Here is a 14,798-nt window from a genome sequence, read left to right on the forward strand (position 1 = left end):
CAGGAGCATCTGCAGAGAGGATCCAAACAATCATGATGGCATTGACACGTTTTGAAGCCTGCTCCTTTTGTTGTTGTCGTTCTTGTGGATGCTGCTAAAGGCGGGCCCAACTCTTCTGCTGCCGCCTTCAGCTCTAGCGGAGGATGCCGATGCTAAAGTTATTAAGTTATTAAGGTTATTAATTAGGGTACTAAGTCCAACTACCAACTTCAGCATTAGTCCACATCTTTTCTTTGCCTCGGTTTGTAAAATGGTTTGGATTTGATTATTCTGAACTTTGCTTTCCTTCTCTCCTAGCTGACCAGATCACATATTAACATTTTGGGACCTTCTATCTAATCTGTAGCTCATATGGGAGTTGTAACCCAATTTGGGAGAAGGGTCTTTCATTGTTCCAGATGTTGAAAGCCACTTGGGCAGAGCGATGAAGGGGCTAATCTGGGCTTAGAGCAGGGGTGAAATGCTACCGGTTCAGGCCAGTTTGCTCGAATGAGTAGTAAAAAATGCTACCATTTGCCCGAACCGGTAGTAAAGAAATGCTTAAAAGTGTTTTTAAAAAGTTCCGGCAATCTACTATGCGACAATCAGCTGTGCCGCAATCCTCAGAACTTTTTAAACTTTTTTTTAGCATTTTTTACTACCTATTCACCCAAAGAAATGCTTTAAAAAGTTTTTTTAAAAGTTCCAGCGAGTTCCAACAGCTGTGCCTGATTGTCTGTGAGGTTCCTGCTTGTTGCAGGGGCCATTTTGCGTGAACTCCAGCTGCTTTTGTGTTGTGTGTGAGTCAGTTGTGCAGCTTTTGTGTAATTTTTGTATGAAGTGTGAGTTGGTTTTTGAGCTCTCTGTGAGGTTCCTGCTTGTTACAGCGGACATTTTGTGTGAAGTCCAGCAGCTTTTACATTGTGTGTGAGTCAGTTGTGCAGCCACGCCTTCCCGGTCATATGACCACCAAGCCACACCCACAGAACCGCTAGGGATTTTTTTTTTGAATTTCACCACTGGCTTAGAGTTAAATAAACAAACAGGCTCACAATTGTTTCCTGTAAGGTCTTGTACTTTAGAAAGCCCATGTACAGAAAAACACTTGTATTTGTATATTTTAAAATAAATACCCAATGTTTCCTGTCTTTATCGTATCAATCATTTCCTTGAATACATTTTTCATACTAATAGAATTGTATAGTTTCTCCAGCCAGATAATCACCCAAATACAGTAGAAACTATCCTAAAATGGCACCCCCCCAATCTGTCGGCTTTCACTATTGGTGATCACCTTCCATTTAGATCTTGTATAAACACCATAGGGAGCAGGAGCATGGTGGCTCGCATGGTTAGGATGCAGGGTTGGAGGTTAGCGAGCCTGTGTTTGAGACCCAAATGCTGTCGTAGGGCGGGTTGAGCTCCCATCCTTTGCTCCAGCTCCTGCCAGGGAAATGAAAGGAGTCACCAATTGGGTGTCGTCTAGGAAACAGTCATGGCAACAGAGATGCTACCAACTAATCCTTTCAACCTGGAAGTGCCTCAGTGATAAGAGTGCAATGCGATCATAGGGAGCATTAGCAATGCCTTGCAGTAGGTGGGCTAGTTGGAGATAATGGTAGGTGTAGTTGAACACTCCTGGAGGGCACCCTGGATGTTTTAGGGCAGTGATGGCTAACCTTTTTCGGATCGCGGGCCAAAATCAGGGGGAGCGCAGGGGGATCGTGCATGGGTGTGCCCACAACCATAATGCTATGCATGAGACCCCTGCACACACATGCGTGAGCCCTCCCACATGCACATGCGATCCCCAACCTCCCCCCCCCACTTGTGGCTTGCGATGGACCCATTTTTCGCCCTCCCCAGGTTCCAGAGGCTTTCTAGGAGCCTGGGGAGGGCGAAAACAGCCTCCCCCACTCCCCGGAGGCTCTCTGGAGGCTTCAGGATACTTCCCTGAAGGCTCCGGAGGGCAAGTAACGGTCGTATGAACAACCCGGAAGTTCAGGAATGGTGTCTTCCAGTTTGTCTGTAGGGCCGTTTTTCACCCTCCGGAGGGTGAAAAACGACCCTACGGCCACCCGGAAGTCCATTCCTGAACTTCCGGTTTGCGCATTGGGTGGTTTTTCACCCTCCGGAGGTTTCAGGAAGCCTCCGGTGAAAAACAGCTGAAAAAGAAAGCCGAAGTTAGCTGGCCAGCGCACGCATGCGTGCTGGAGCTGACACAGCACCGCCTCACATGCCCTAACAAATGGCTCCACGTGCCATCTGTGGCATGCGTGCCAAAGGTTCGCCATCCCGGTTTTAGGGCATGTGCTGTGAAATTTGATACAGGTAATTTTCCATTCTTAAGCAACACCAATTGTAAGTTGAGAAACTACATGACTCGGTTGCTTAGTGATGGCAGATCTGACAGCCCAGGGCAGGTAGCTAAATGAAAACTTCATATGACCACAATATGCGACTTCCCGCTGGTTTCCCCATTGACTTAGCTTGTTGGAAACTGGCAAGAAAGGTCCCAGATCATGATCACATGACCACCAGGATGCTGTCATGGCCACAAGTACAAGGATTGGTCGTAACTGGTTTGTTCAGCCCCATGGTAAAGTTGAACAGTTGCTGAAAGTGGTTGTTAAAGAGAACCACCGGTATTCCTTCCAAACACTTGCAATCAAACATATTTCTTGTGTTTGCTGCCTGCTGATGATAAATAGATCCTTGCCTTGAATATTTGCGCTCTTAATTGCTATAGGATAGAGAAATCCTCCTGGGATAAGAGTTCCGACAATTTGGTGACCTTTGTTTTCTGGATAGTCATTATGTGGATGCCAGACATAATATGTAAAGGTGCTGTAACGCATAGATTGAGCCAGAAAAGTGTTCAGCAAAGAAAGGCTTCCAACAGAAAAAATATATATTACACACACACACACACACACACACACACACACACACACACTTGGAAAAGCATACAGAAGGAATAACTGCTTCTTATAATTATAAAACTGTAATTCATTTTTTTTTAAAGATACAGAGGGAATAACTGCTTATAATTATAAAACTATAATTCATTTTTTAAATAAAAGCATACAGAAGGAATAACTGAATACAGCAAGCTTATAGCAAGTGGCAGTTGGGAGGTGTACTGAGTTATTGATTTAATGATTAATTACATGTTCCATCAAATCATTTTCACCTCCTAGAAACCATGTAGATTTTCTCCAGGATAATCCTTTAAAATCTCCAAAAGTGCCCCATCACTACCGTGATTGAGTTTTGTTGGTTCAGCGATCCATCAGTTTATTTTCTTTATTGTTCCTGATATTTTCGGGAGTCTTCTCCAAAAACCAAAGGTATCACTAGTCTTCCTATCCTGCTTCTTCAAAGTCCAACCTTAGCTTCCACAGAAGGCCGCAGGGAAGATCAGGACCTGAACGATTCTGAAATTTCTCGGTATAGACACATTGTGGCATTTGAATATCTTTTCCATGGCCTTCATTCATGGCTGCTTTACCAAGTGCTAGTCTGAGCTGTACTTCTGAGTGTTTCTTCTTTTACTCTTGATGGTTGATCATAAAAATCAGAAACTGCTCACCGCTTCAACATCTTCATTATTCCTTCAGGTTCTCCCGACCATTGTTATTACTTTGATGATGCGGTGGATCAGTGGCTAAGACGCTGAGCTGGTTGATAAAAAAGGTTGGCAGTTTGGCGGTTCGAAACCCTAGTGCTGCGTAACAGAGTGAGCTTCCGTTACTTGTCCCAGCTTCTGCCAACCTAGCCGTTCAAAAGGACATAAAAAATGCAAGTAGAAAAATAGGAGCCACACTTGGTGGGAAGGTAACAGTGTTCCCTGGGCCTTTGGCATTAAGTCATGACAGCCACATGACCTTGGAGACATCTTCAGAGAGCACGAAGGCTCTTCGGCTTTGAAATGGAGATGAGCACTGCCCCCTAGAGTCAGGAACGAGTAGCACACGTGCAAGAGGAACCTTTACCTTTAAAATATGTACAGGTTAACCAGGTCTAACCCAGACACTAGCAACATGAATTAACTTCTGTCACACTGTCGTGAGGTCCTCAGCTGTGCACTGATCAGGACACAAAGGGAAGGTACCGCAGGCATATGTGTTGTTGTCTGTGTGTCGCCACAATCGCAAATGCATTAAAAAAATAATAAAACCCAGAAAGGAAAAAGCGACCACACATCATCGCACCTAGTAGTTTGAAAGCATGTAACAATGCAAGTAGAAAAATTTGGTGGAAGGTAACAGCGTTCTGTGCTCCTTCGGCGTTGAATCATGCCGGCCACATGACAACAAAGACGTCTTCAGATAGCGCTCTTCACCTTTGAAACAGAGATGAGCACTGCCCCCTAGAGTCGGGAACGACTGGCACATGTGTGGGAGGGGAACCTTTATCTTTACCTATACATTTATTCTTGTTTTTCAAGCATATTGACTTTGACCTTGACTTTTATTTGCGGTTTTGGCTATCAGGGTAGCGTTATCAGCAAAGCGCAGATTATTGTTGTTTCTTCCTCCTAAATTTGAACTTCTTCCGCGCTCAGCGGGGAAAAAAACCAGCAAAACCCAAGTATTGGACCACGCAGCCAACGGCTGAAGAGAATGTCCTCGCGTCATCTGTTGCTAAGTAACTTCCGTTCCGGAGGTTGACGGCGAGCGGGGATTTCCACGGCCAACCGTGGAGAAGCTTAGTGGCGCCCCCTGGAGGGGGAGAGATGCAACGAGCGGCAGTGGCGGGAATCTCTGCTTTTTCTAGGAAAGATGACGAGACTCAGAAAGTGGGGGGGGAGGGGTTGGACTAGTGAAAGGGGGGAGTCGTGAGAAGGGTTGAAGCACTTGGCTTGGGACAGATCGACTTGGAGAAAGTCTGTGCGGTCGATAAGAGTCGAATCGATAATAACGGCACACGATCAATGAATCTATCGGTCGATGGATCGATCGATCAGTTTGCCTCCAGAAGTTGTGCGCTTCATCACTGGAGATTTTTAAGAAGAGACTGGACAGACACGTGTCTGAAAGGGTAAAGGGTCTCCTCTTGGGCAGGGGGCTGGACTAGAAGACTCCAAGGTTCCTTCCAGCTCTATTCTGATTGATCCCTCAATCGATCCCCTCTTTTGTGGCGGAGACTGGAGAATAGCCCCCCCCCCCCCGCTCTTCAGACCCCGAGATAATCGCTCCCGCTTTAAAGTGATGGAGGATTTGCGAATTATCAGCTCTATTCGTGGTGCTTCGCGTGAACGACTTACGTTTCCTTCTTCTTTCCCGCCACAAGCAAAGCTGTGCTTGCGGGGATGCGGGAGATCAGCTAGTCGTCCCTCCGTCAAAACTCAGGTTGCCTGGGTAAAGCCTACAACAGCCATTTCCAGATGGGTCGGACTAGGAGGTCCATGGTGCGCTGAGGGGGCAGGATCACATGCCTATCCCCCTTCCAGACGCGGTCTGACTCCCGACACGGAGGAATGGACAGACGTGAGGATCCATACAGACAATCAAGACACCAGAATATAAACTTGAGAGCGAAGCCCACTCCTTACGAGCGCTGATAATGTTACCTAGTTGGGTAGTGAAATGTCTGCAAGGAAACAAACTAGCTCAGAGAGGACCAAGGTGGTGCAGTGGTTAAATGCAGCACTGCAGGCTACTGCTAGATCAGCAGGTCAGCGGTTCAAATCTCACCGGCTCAGGGTTGACTCAGCCTTCCATCCTTCCGAGGTGGGTAAAATGAGGACCCAGATTGTTGGGGGCAATATGCTGACTCTCTGTAAACCGCTTAGAGAGGCCTGAAAGGCCTATGAAGCGGTATATAAGTCTACTGCTATTGCTATATTGCTATTGCTATAAGGGCCCCTCAAATCAACCCTGAGCTACAATATAATGTGAATATAAATTGAGAGCAAAGCCCACTCCTTATCAGCACTGATATTACCTAGTTGGGTCATGCAACGTTTGCAAGAAAACAAGAAAGCCCAGAGAGGACCAAGGTCCTTTCATGTCAACTCCGAGCTGCAATATAATGTGAATATAAACGGAGAGCAAACCCCACTCCTTATCAGCACTGATGTTGTTACCTAGTTGGGTCATGAAACGTCTGCAAGGAAACAAGCCAGCTCAGAGAACCCCAAGAACCTCACACGTGAGGATCTGCCTGGATTCAAAGCGCGGGCATGCAAGCAGCTGCGGGGTTCAGCATCGCCCCCCCCCCCGAAACCCCTTACTTTAGGTCCCTCGGGCCCCCCCCCCACGTCTCCTTTCTGCTCGTGGACGTGGGCAGCCCTGTCCCTCCAAGGAACGGGGGGGATGTCCTTCCCCTCCTTAGCCGCGCCTCTCCAAGGGCGCCTTTGCCCGGCCCACGCGTGGGGCGAGGAAGGGACAGGCGGAGCCCCACAAGTGCGGCTTTCGCTTTCGCCGCGCCGGTGAGGAAGCGGAGGCAATGGCGCTGCTGGATGTTTGCGGACTGTCTGGCTTCGGCGACTGGGACTCGCCTCTGGCGGGAGGGGCGGCCGCCGCCGGACCCCGCGAAGGGCTCTCGCACTACGCTTTCGGGGTGCGGGAGCCCCAGATGGCCGTGCTCCCGGGGATGCAGGTGGGGCCGCGGGAAGGGCCGGGCTTGGGCGGCCGGGCGGATAGAGGGAGGGACAGACGGACGGAGGGAGGGCGCAGACAGAGTGGATGGTGAAACGTGGAGCAAAGTGCACCTGAGCATAGGCAGAGCCACCCCCCCCTCTCTCTCTCGCCGGATTGTTTGGCGCGGTGCCCAGAATGGGGCGTCAATCTTCTCGGGCAGCAGTTTTCTCCGGAGGGAAATTCCCCCCAAAACTTTAAACGATGGGGAGAAGTGGGGGGACGGGACGGGACGGGACTTGGGCCCGATCTTGAGTCCCGGGGAAGGTTTTGCTGGGCCGCCTCTCGCCCTTTTCCCATGGAAGGCAAAGAAAGGGTCGATCTTGGCTCAGGTTTGGGCCAAGGTTATGGGTCGGTGTGGTTGTGCGGCCGGGCGGAAGGAGGCGAGAGAGAGGGCGCACCCACAGAATGGCTGTTGGGACGTGGGGCAAAGTGCACCTGAGCATATGCGGAGTGCTCCCCTCCTCGCTTGCCCCCTGCCCGCATTGTTTGGCTTGATGCCCAGAATGGGACATCCGCTTTCTCCGGGCAACAGTTTTGTCTGGAGAAAAAAATCCCCCCAACAACTTTTAGCGACCGGATGACGTGTGTGTGTGCGTGTGTGTGTGTGTGTGTGTGTAGGGGGGGGCGAAGGAGGAAGGGGCGGACTTGGGGCCCGATTCTAAGACCCGGAAAGGATTTTGCTCGGCCGCCCCCCCCCCCCCGCCTTTTTCATACAGGAAGGCAAAGGCAGGGCCGAGATTTGTGTGGTTGTGCGGCCAGGCACAAGGGAGGAGGTGTACTCAGAGAGTGGCTTTTGAGACGTGCGGCAAAGGGCATCTGAGCCTATGCAGAGGGCTCCCCAACTCGTCCAGTTCTGGTCTAGTGCCCAAAACAGGACATGCATCTCCTTGGGGCAGTAAATCACCTCCCCCCTCCCCCCAAAAAACTTTTAGCGGCTGGGTGACTGTAGGGAAAAAGAAGTGTGTGTATGGGGGAGGGGGGCTTGGCCCGTTTCTGAGATGGGGCAGACCTCCCTCCCTTTTCCCATGAAAGGCAAAAGAAGGTTGTGGGTCTGTGTTGTGTGGCGGGGCAGAAGAAGGAGGGAGGGAGGGCACTGTGCACCCAAGGAATAGCTTTTGAGACATGCATCAAAGGGCATCTGAGCATATGCAGAGAGCTTCCCACCCCCTCGCCCTTCCCATTTTGATCTGGTGCCCCGAATGGGACATGCACCTCCTTAGGGCAGTAAATCCCCCCCCCAAGCTTTTAGCACCCGGATGACGGTGGGAAAGGGGGGAGGCTTGGGCCAGATTCTGAGCCCTGGGGAGGCCTTTGCTTAGTTGCCTCCTGCCTTTTTCCTATTGGAAGGCAAAGGAAGGGTGGAATGTGGCTCAGGTTTGGGCTGAGGTTGTGTTTCTGTGTGGTTGTGTGATTGTGCGGCCAGGCAGAAAGAGAGGGATGGCGCTGTGCCCCTAAGGAGCAGCTTTTGAGACATGCGTCAAAGGGCATCTGAGCGTATACAGAGAGCTTCCCCACATCTCGCCCTTCCCATTTTGATCTGGTGCCCAGAATGGGACACCCTCTTCCTTGGGGCAGTAAATCCCCTCCCCCCAAAAAACTTTTAGGGCCCGTATGACGGTGGGTGAAAGGAAGGGGGGATTGGGCCTTTGCTTGGCTGCCTCCCACCCTTTTTCCACTGGAATGCAAGGGCTGAACTTGGGCCAAGGTTGTGGGTCTGTGTGGTTGTGGGTGTGTGCCAGAAGAAGCTGCTCTTCCCGCTGGCAGAATGGAGCAGCAGAGGGTTCTCTGCCTCCCTGATCGGGACCCTTCTCGCCTTCCCTCCCCCTCCTGCAGCCCGCCGAGGTCCTGAAGAGCCTCTCGGAGGCCAGCGGCTCCCGGTTCGAGCCGGTCCACGGCACCACCACTCTGGCCTTCACCTTCCAGCATGGAGTCATCGTGGCCACCGATTCCCGGGCCTCCTCTGGCAGCTACATCAGTGAGCAATTCCGTGGTTTGAAGAAGAGGGCTGGATAGGGTGGAGGAATCAAGTCAGTAACAGTAACAGAGTTGGAAAGGACCTTGGAGGTCATCTAGCCCAACCCCCTGCTCAAGCAGGAGACCTGTACTAGGGATTCGAACCACCAAACTGCCAACCTTTCCGATCGACAAGCTCAGTGTCTTAGCCACTGAGCCACCTAGTCAGGCTGTCCTCCTGTTGTTGGCTGTTGTCTTTTTCTTCTGGGTAGACTGAGAAGTAAAACTCCCCTGGAGAGACTTTACTGGTACTCGACTTATGTCTACAATTGAGACCCAAATGTCTGTTGTTAAGCGAGACATTTGGGAAGTGCATTTTCATAAATATATTTTTTTATTTTTTCATTTTTATACAAATAAGGACATGCATACCCTTACATCATAACCAACACAGTTTTGTATTATTCAATATTCTTACCATCAACCCCCAAAGACTAACATTTGCTCTTCTGCTTTCCATTATACCATATTTATACCCTACCCATCACCTTCTTGCTGTTTCTCCCTCTCTCCTCCTCCCTACCTCCTTTCTTCCCTCCATCATCCTTCTCTTCTCTATTTCCTCTTCCTCTCTCCTTCTCCTCTCTCTTTTCCACTCTTTCTCTCCTCCTCTTTCCCTCCTTGTCTACCCCCTCTCAATACCCCTCTTGTCTCCCTTCTCTCTTCCACTCTCTTCATCTCGTTTGCATGGTATATTTCAGCATCTGAGCAGGCTCCATTTAATGTTGATGATATTAGTAGTTTCATTTCAATAAACATCTTTCATATTAATAAATTTCATATATCCTCCTCCTTTTAAAAACAAAGTATACATATATACAGTTGCAAGAAAAAGTATGTGAACCCCTTGGGATTATGTGGAGTTTTGCATGAATTGGTCATAAAATGTGCTCTGAACTTCATCTAAGTCACAACAATAGACAAACACAGTCTGCTGAAAATAATACTACACAAACATTAGATGTTGCCATGGTTTAATTGCACATAACATGTACATATTCACAATGCAGGGAGGAAAAAGACTGTGTTTGTCTATTGTTGTGACTTAGATGAAGTTCAGAGCACATTTTATGACCAATTCATGCAAAACTCCACATAATCCCAAGGGGTTCACATACTTTTTCTTGCAACTGTAGCAATTACATTTTTATCCCATGCCCCAGGCTTATTTTTCGGCCAAAATGTGGGCCTGGTTACAATTTCCAGCTATTCTCATAATAATATTGTATAGCATACATCATTACATGCCCCAAGTTTTTAGTTCTCGCTTTTATAATCTCAGTTATTTTTTTCATTAAAATATATATTTCAAGTTCCCCCTCCATTCCCCTCCCCCATATCTTTATGTAGCTTACATTTGATTAGCTTGGTTACAATCTTTACTATTCAATGCTTATTACAATTCCATTATTCTGCTATAGAACATGGCAGGCAATACGCTCCTCATTTGTGATTACACGACTTTTCTTGCCACAGTTGTTTCCGATTTCACGTTTTTATTGAGCGATAAGATATTCTTGCCACAGTTGTTAAGCGAGCCACTGATCAGTTAGTAACCTGGTTGTTAAGTGAATCAGGCTTCCCCGTGGACTTCGCTGGTCAGAAGGTCGCAAAAGGGAATCACACCTGACCCAGGGGTCATAAATACGAGCTGGTTGCCAGAAGGATGCTGCAAAGCTTGTAAACCTTTTAGTAAATTTGCTCTGACTGAAGAACTGAACGGAAGGACAGAAGAAGTCCTGAAGGAAAACTGAAGGACTGAAAGAAATCCTCCACCATCTAGTTAGAATCGAAGAAGCTTCTTGGATGAGAAGCGAAACATCTTCAAGGAAAAACTTTTGAGAAAAGCACCTTTAGCCTGGTAGAGTTTTTTTTTTCAGGCAAACAAATATTATGAAAAGTCTTTGTGCCACTGTAGGTCACTCCATCAGATGCCGCTTAACTCCTCCACGTGCAGTTGGCAAAAGCAGATAAATGCCTTTTTATAGAAAACTCTTGTGTTCCTCCTGATTTGTGGTGGGGTAAATTATCTTGTCAAGCTGCCCAACAGCAGCGCTTGAGTGGGCCTAATCTGCTCTTCCTGTCTTCCTTTCTGCCTCCTATGCAGGTACTTTGCAGTTCAACAAGGTGATTGAAATCAACCCTTACCTGCTGGGCACCATGTCTGGATCTGCGGCCGATTGCCAATATTGGGAGCGTCTCCTGGCCAAATACTGCAGGTAGGGATCTGATGCTGGTGCTTGATGGGCTGCAGCTGGACAGCCATCTGTCAGAGAAATGATGTAGGGTCTCCTGCTTGAGCAGAGGGTTGGACTAGATGACCCACAAGGTCCCTTCCATCTCTTTCTGGGTACTTGAGAGACCGCCTGCTGCCAATTACCTCCAATAGACCGATTAGATCCCACAGACTAGGCCTCCTCCAAATCCCATCTACCAGCCAATGCCGATTGGCTACCACCCGGAGGAGGGCCTTCTCTGTGGCTGCTCCGGCCCTCTGGAACGGGCTCCCCGTGGAGATTCGGACCCTCACCACCCTCCAGGCTTTCCGCAAAGCCCTTAAAATCTGGCTGTTCCGACAGGCCTGGGGCTGATGAGTTCCTGTCCCCACTCGAATGGTGTGCCTGTTGAGTTGCTTTTAAATTGTGGTATTGTCTGTCCATGTCTTTTTTCCCCCTATTGTATCCCCTATCCCCCCCCCTGATTTGGGTTGTGAGCCGTCCTGAGTCCCCTCGGGGAAAAGGGCGGCATAGAAATATAATAAATTCAATTCAATTCAATTTCTATTCTATTCTACTCTACTCTATTCTATTCTATTCTATTCTATCCTATCCTATTCTGAATAAGAATGAGAATGGAATGGAATAGACAGAGATGGAAGGAACCTTGTGGGTCATCTAGTCCAGCCCCCTGCTCAAGCAGAAGACCCTATACCAGTAATGGTGAACCTTTTCGCCACTCACGGAAACTAACTTAACAACTAACTTAACAACTGTGGTGATTTGCTTAACAACCATAGCAAGAAAGGTCGTAAAATGGGGCAAAATTAACTTAACAACTGTATCACTGAGCAATTGAAATTTTGGGTTCAGTTGTGGTTATAAGTCGAGGAATATGTGGAGATCTACGGTAATTTAAATTAAGTTCCTTTGATCTGACGATTGCAGTTGCCTTTAATATTTTCCCTTCCATTAGATTAAAGAGGTCAATTTGATGGTTCTACCACAAAACCGCGGACGACAAAATCGCGGTCGACGAAAGCGCGTATGTGACATCATCACAGCGCGACGAAAAAGATCGAAAAAGATCGAAAAATGTAAAAATAAAGCTAAAACCTTCCCCTAACCCCCCCAAACCTAACCCTAAACCTAACCCTAAACCTAACCCTTAACGTAACGAAAAACCTAACGCTAACCCTTAACCTAACGCTAAACGTAACGCTAACGCTCTAACCCTAACCCTAACCCTTAACCTAACCCTAACCCTAACCCTTAACCTAACCCTTACCTTTATGTGAATCGGCTTGCTGTAATTTAATTTTTATTTCAATTTTTCGATCTTTTTCGTCGCGTTGTGATGACGTCACATACGCGATTTCGTCGACCGCGCTTTTGTGGAATGCGCTTTTGACGGGTCACGAATTTGATGGGAATGTTCAGAGAGGCCCTACAAATCTCACCAAAGCTTTGGATTTTTCTTTGGGCAACCTTGGCTCAGCGTAAAGCCAGAGGCTGAAGACAGTGGGGAGAGACGAAAATATCTTGGGGGGGGGGGAGAGAGATGGGGTAGGAAGACAGACCCTCTTCCTCTGACCCTGCCTTCCTTCTGCCTCCCAATGCAGACTCTACTTCCTTCGGAACAAGGAACGGATCAGCGTCTCGGCTGCCTCCAAGCTCTTGGCCAACATGCTGGTTGAGTACCGGGGCATGGGTCTCTCGGTTGGCAGCATGGTGTGCGGATGGGACAAGAAGGTAATGACTGGCAGGGAGGGCAGGAGGGAGAACAGATGAGCCAGGGGACTTGGGGAGGAGAAGGGAAGGGCAGAGGAAGGGAAGAGAAAGGAAGGGAAGAGAAGGGAAGGGGGAAGGAAGGGGAGAAGGGAAGAGAAAGGGAGAGGGAGGGGAAAGAAAGAAAAGAGAAGGAAAGCAAGGGAAGGGAAAGAGAAAGAAGGGGGAAGGGTGGGGAGAGGAAGGGAAGAGAAAGGAAGAGAAAGGAAGGGGAGGGGAGGGGGAAAGAAGGAAAGAGAAAGGGAGAGGAAGGGAGCGGAAAGAAAGGGAAAGGAAAGGAAGGGGAGAGAAAGAGAAAGCAGACTCTGAAGCATTCTAGCAAAAAAAATCAATAGTCAGGTGGGTTTTTAGGCATCAATTCGGAAGAGAGGGTTGCGGGCTTTCTGATACCCCAGAGTTCCCAAAAGTGGGGTCCACACACAGCCTAAAGGATCACCCCTTATGAGCCCCAGAATCAAAGGGTGAGCCTTTTCAGTTTTAGGAGGGGGGGCGAGTAACAGGATTTTTTTAGAAGGTTAGGATGGCTCTCCGGGTCTTGTCTTGGCAGCAGTATAGAAATGGTTTTTTTTAGACTGTTTTTTTTCTTTTGGGAATGTTTTATCCCGCATTTATTATTTTTTATAAATAACTTAAGGTGGCAAACATACCTAATACTCCTTTCTTCTCCTATTTCCCTCACCATAACAGCCCTGTGAGGTGGGTTGGGATCAGAGAGTGTGACCGGCCCAAGGTCCCCCAGCTGGCTTTTGTAGCTAAGGTGGGACTAGAACTCCCAGTCTCCTGGTTTCTAGCCTGGTGCCTTCATCACTTTGCCAAATTGGCTCTGTTTTTACTTTTCCTTCTTAGTCTAGCCCGGAAATTTCTTAGTGGTCTCCCATCGAGAACTAATCAGGCCCAACCAAGGTTCAGCCTAGTTTGGCCAGGCACTGCTATGGGTTACTGTTAAACCTGGTTGTGTTCTGCACATGTTTGGAGTGTGACCCTCAGTCACACCTGGAACAAGGAGTGAAGGGGCTGCTCTGTGGCCAGGGCTGGGCTGCAGAGTCCCTCAGGGAAAGCAAACGAAGGCAGAGCTGCAGAGAGTCACGATTCCTTCCCTTTTCCAGGGCCCTGGTCTGTACTACATTGATGATGCAGGAGCCCGGCTGAAAGGACCCCTTTTTTCCACGGGAAGCGGAAACACATACGCCTACGGAGTCCTGGACAGCGGCCATCGGCCTGACCTCAGCGTGGAGGAGGCCTACGACCTTGGCCGAAGGGCCATCTGCTATGCCACCCATCGTGATGCCTACTCTGGTGGAGTAGTAAACAGTACGTTTCAATACAATACAATACAATAGCAGAGTTGGAAGGGACCTTGGAGGTCTTCTAGTCCAACCCCCTGCCTAGGCAGGAAACCCTATACCATTTCAGACAGATGGCTATCCAACATCTTCTTAAAGACTTCCAGTGTTGGGGCATTCACAACTTCTGGAGGCAAGCTGTTCCACTGATTAATTGTTCTAACTGTCAGGAAATTTCTCCTAAGTTGCTTCTCTCCTTGATTAGTTTCCACACATTGCTTCTTGTTCTGCCCTCAGGTGCCTTGGAAAATAGTTTGACTCCCTCTTCTTTGTGGCGACCCTTGAGATATTGGAACACTGCACTGTGTCCCCTAGTCCTTCTTTCTATTAAACTAGACATACCCAATTCCTGCAACCGTTTCCCAAGCACCCATTGGATTCTTTAGGCATCCTGTGTCCCCAAGCATTGGAGGGTATGTGTATGTGTGTAGAGGCTAACTTTGCAGTGTTCCTTACTGACTTTCTACCAACTTCTGTGTCCTCCAGTGTATCACATGAAGGAAGATGGCTGGATCAGGGTCGGGCGGACAGATGTGAGTGACCTGTTCCACCAGTATTCAGAGGAGAAGAAGTGAGATGGGCACATGACCACAAGCATGGAGAACGTCTGATACTCAGGGCTGGCAGAGAAGAACGGGACGGGGCACTGTCCCCACTCTTTTCACGGGGCAACAATAAACCACATTTGAGCTCATTTTTCTTTCAGCTCTGATTTGTAATTTAAAAGTTTTTGGGATGTGTAGGAAGCCCTCCCCCGCCCAGAGAATGAAACATTTTGGGTAATAATAAAAGATGCAGAATATTATATTTCC

At 48.4% G+C, this 14,798-nt stretch overlaps 1 protein-coding gene across 1 annotated transcript; it reads left to right on the top strand.

Annotated features, from left to right (window-relative positions):
- The first annotated feature begins 6,359 nt into the window (after nucleotides 1–6,359).
- On the top strand, nucleotides 6,360–14,684 carry PSMB8 (proteasome 20S subunit beta 8). The gene is made up of 6 exons (XM_032209822.1): nucleotides 6,360–6,585; nucleotides 8,460–8,601; nucleotides 10,747–10,858; nucleotides 12,478–12,607; nucleotides 13,750–13,954; nucleotides 14,473–14,684. Exons 1-6 carry the CDS (start codon nucleotides 6,433–6,435, stop codon nucleotides 14,559–14,561), a joined length of 831 nt encoding a protein of 276 aa, XP_032065713.1. The 5' UTR covers nucleotides 6,360–6,432; the 3' UTR covers nucleotides 14,562–14,684.
- Nucleotides 14,685–14,798: the final 114 nt, after the last annotated feature.

The sequence above is a fragment of the Thamnophis elegans genome, chromosome 2, assembly GCF_009769535.1.
Source record: "Thamnophis elegans isolate rThaEle1 chromosome 2, rThaEle1.pri, whole genome shotgun sequence".
NCBI classification, from domain to species: domain Eukaryota; kingdom Metazoa; phylum Chordata; class Lepidosauria; order Squamata; family Colubridae; genus Thamnophis; species Thamnophis elegans.

Excerpts from the sequence above, each read along its gene's own strand:
- PSMB8 (XM_032209822.1), top strand. The coding sequence starts at position 6,433 with ATGGCGCTGCTGGATGTTTGCGGACTGTCTGGCTTCGGCGACTGGGAC. Across the intron at positions 10,859-12,477 it reads CTCCTGGCCAAATACTGCAG|ACTCTACTTCCTTCGGAACA; the intron begins GTAGGGATCTGA and ends CTCCCAATGCAG. Across the intron at positions 12,608-13,749 it reads TGTGCGGATGGGACAAGAAG|GGCCCTGGTCTGTACTACAT; the intron begins GTAATGACTGGC and ends TCCCTTTTCCAG.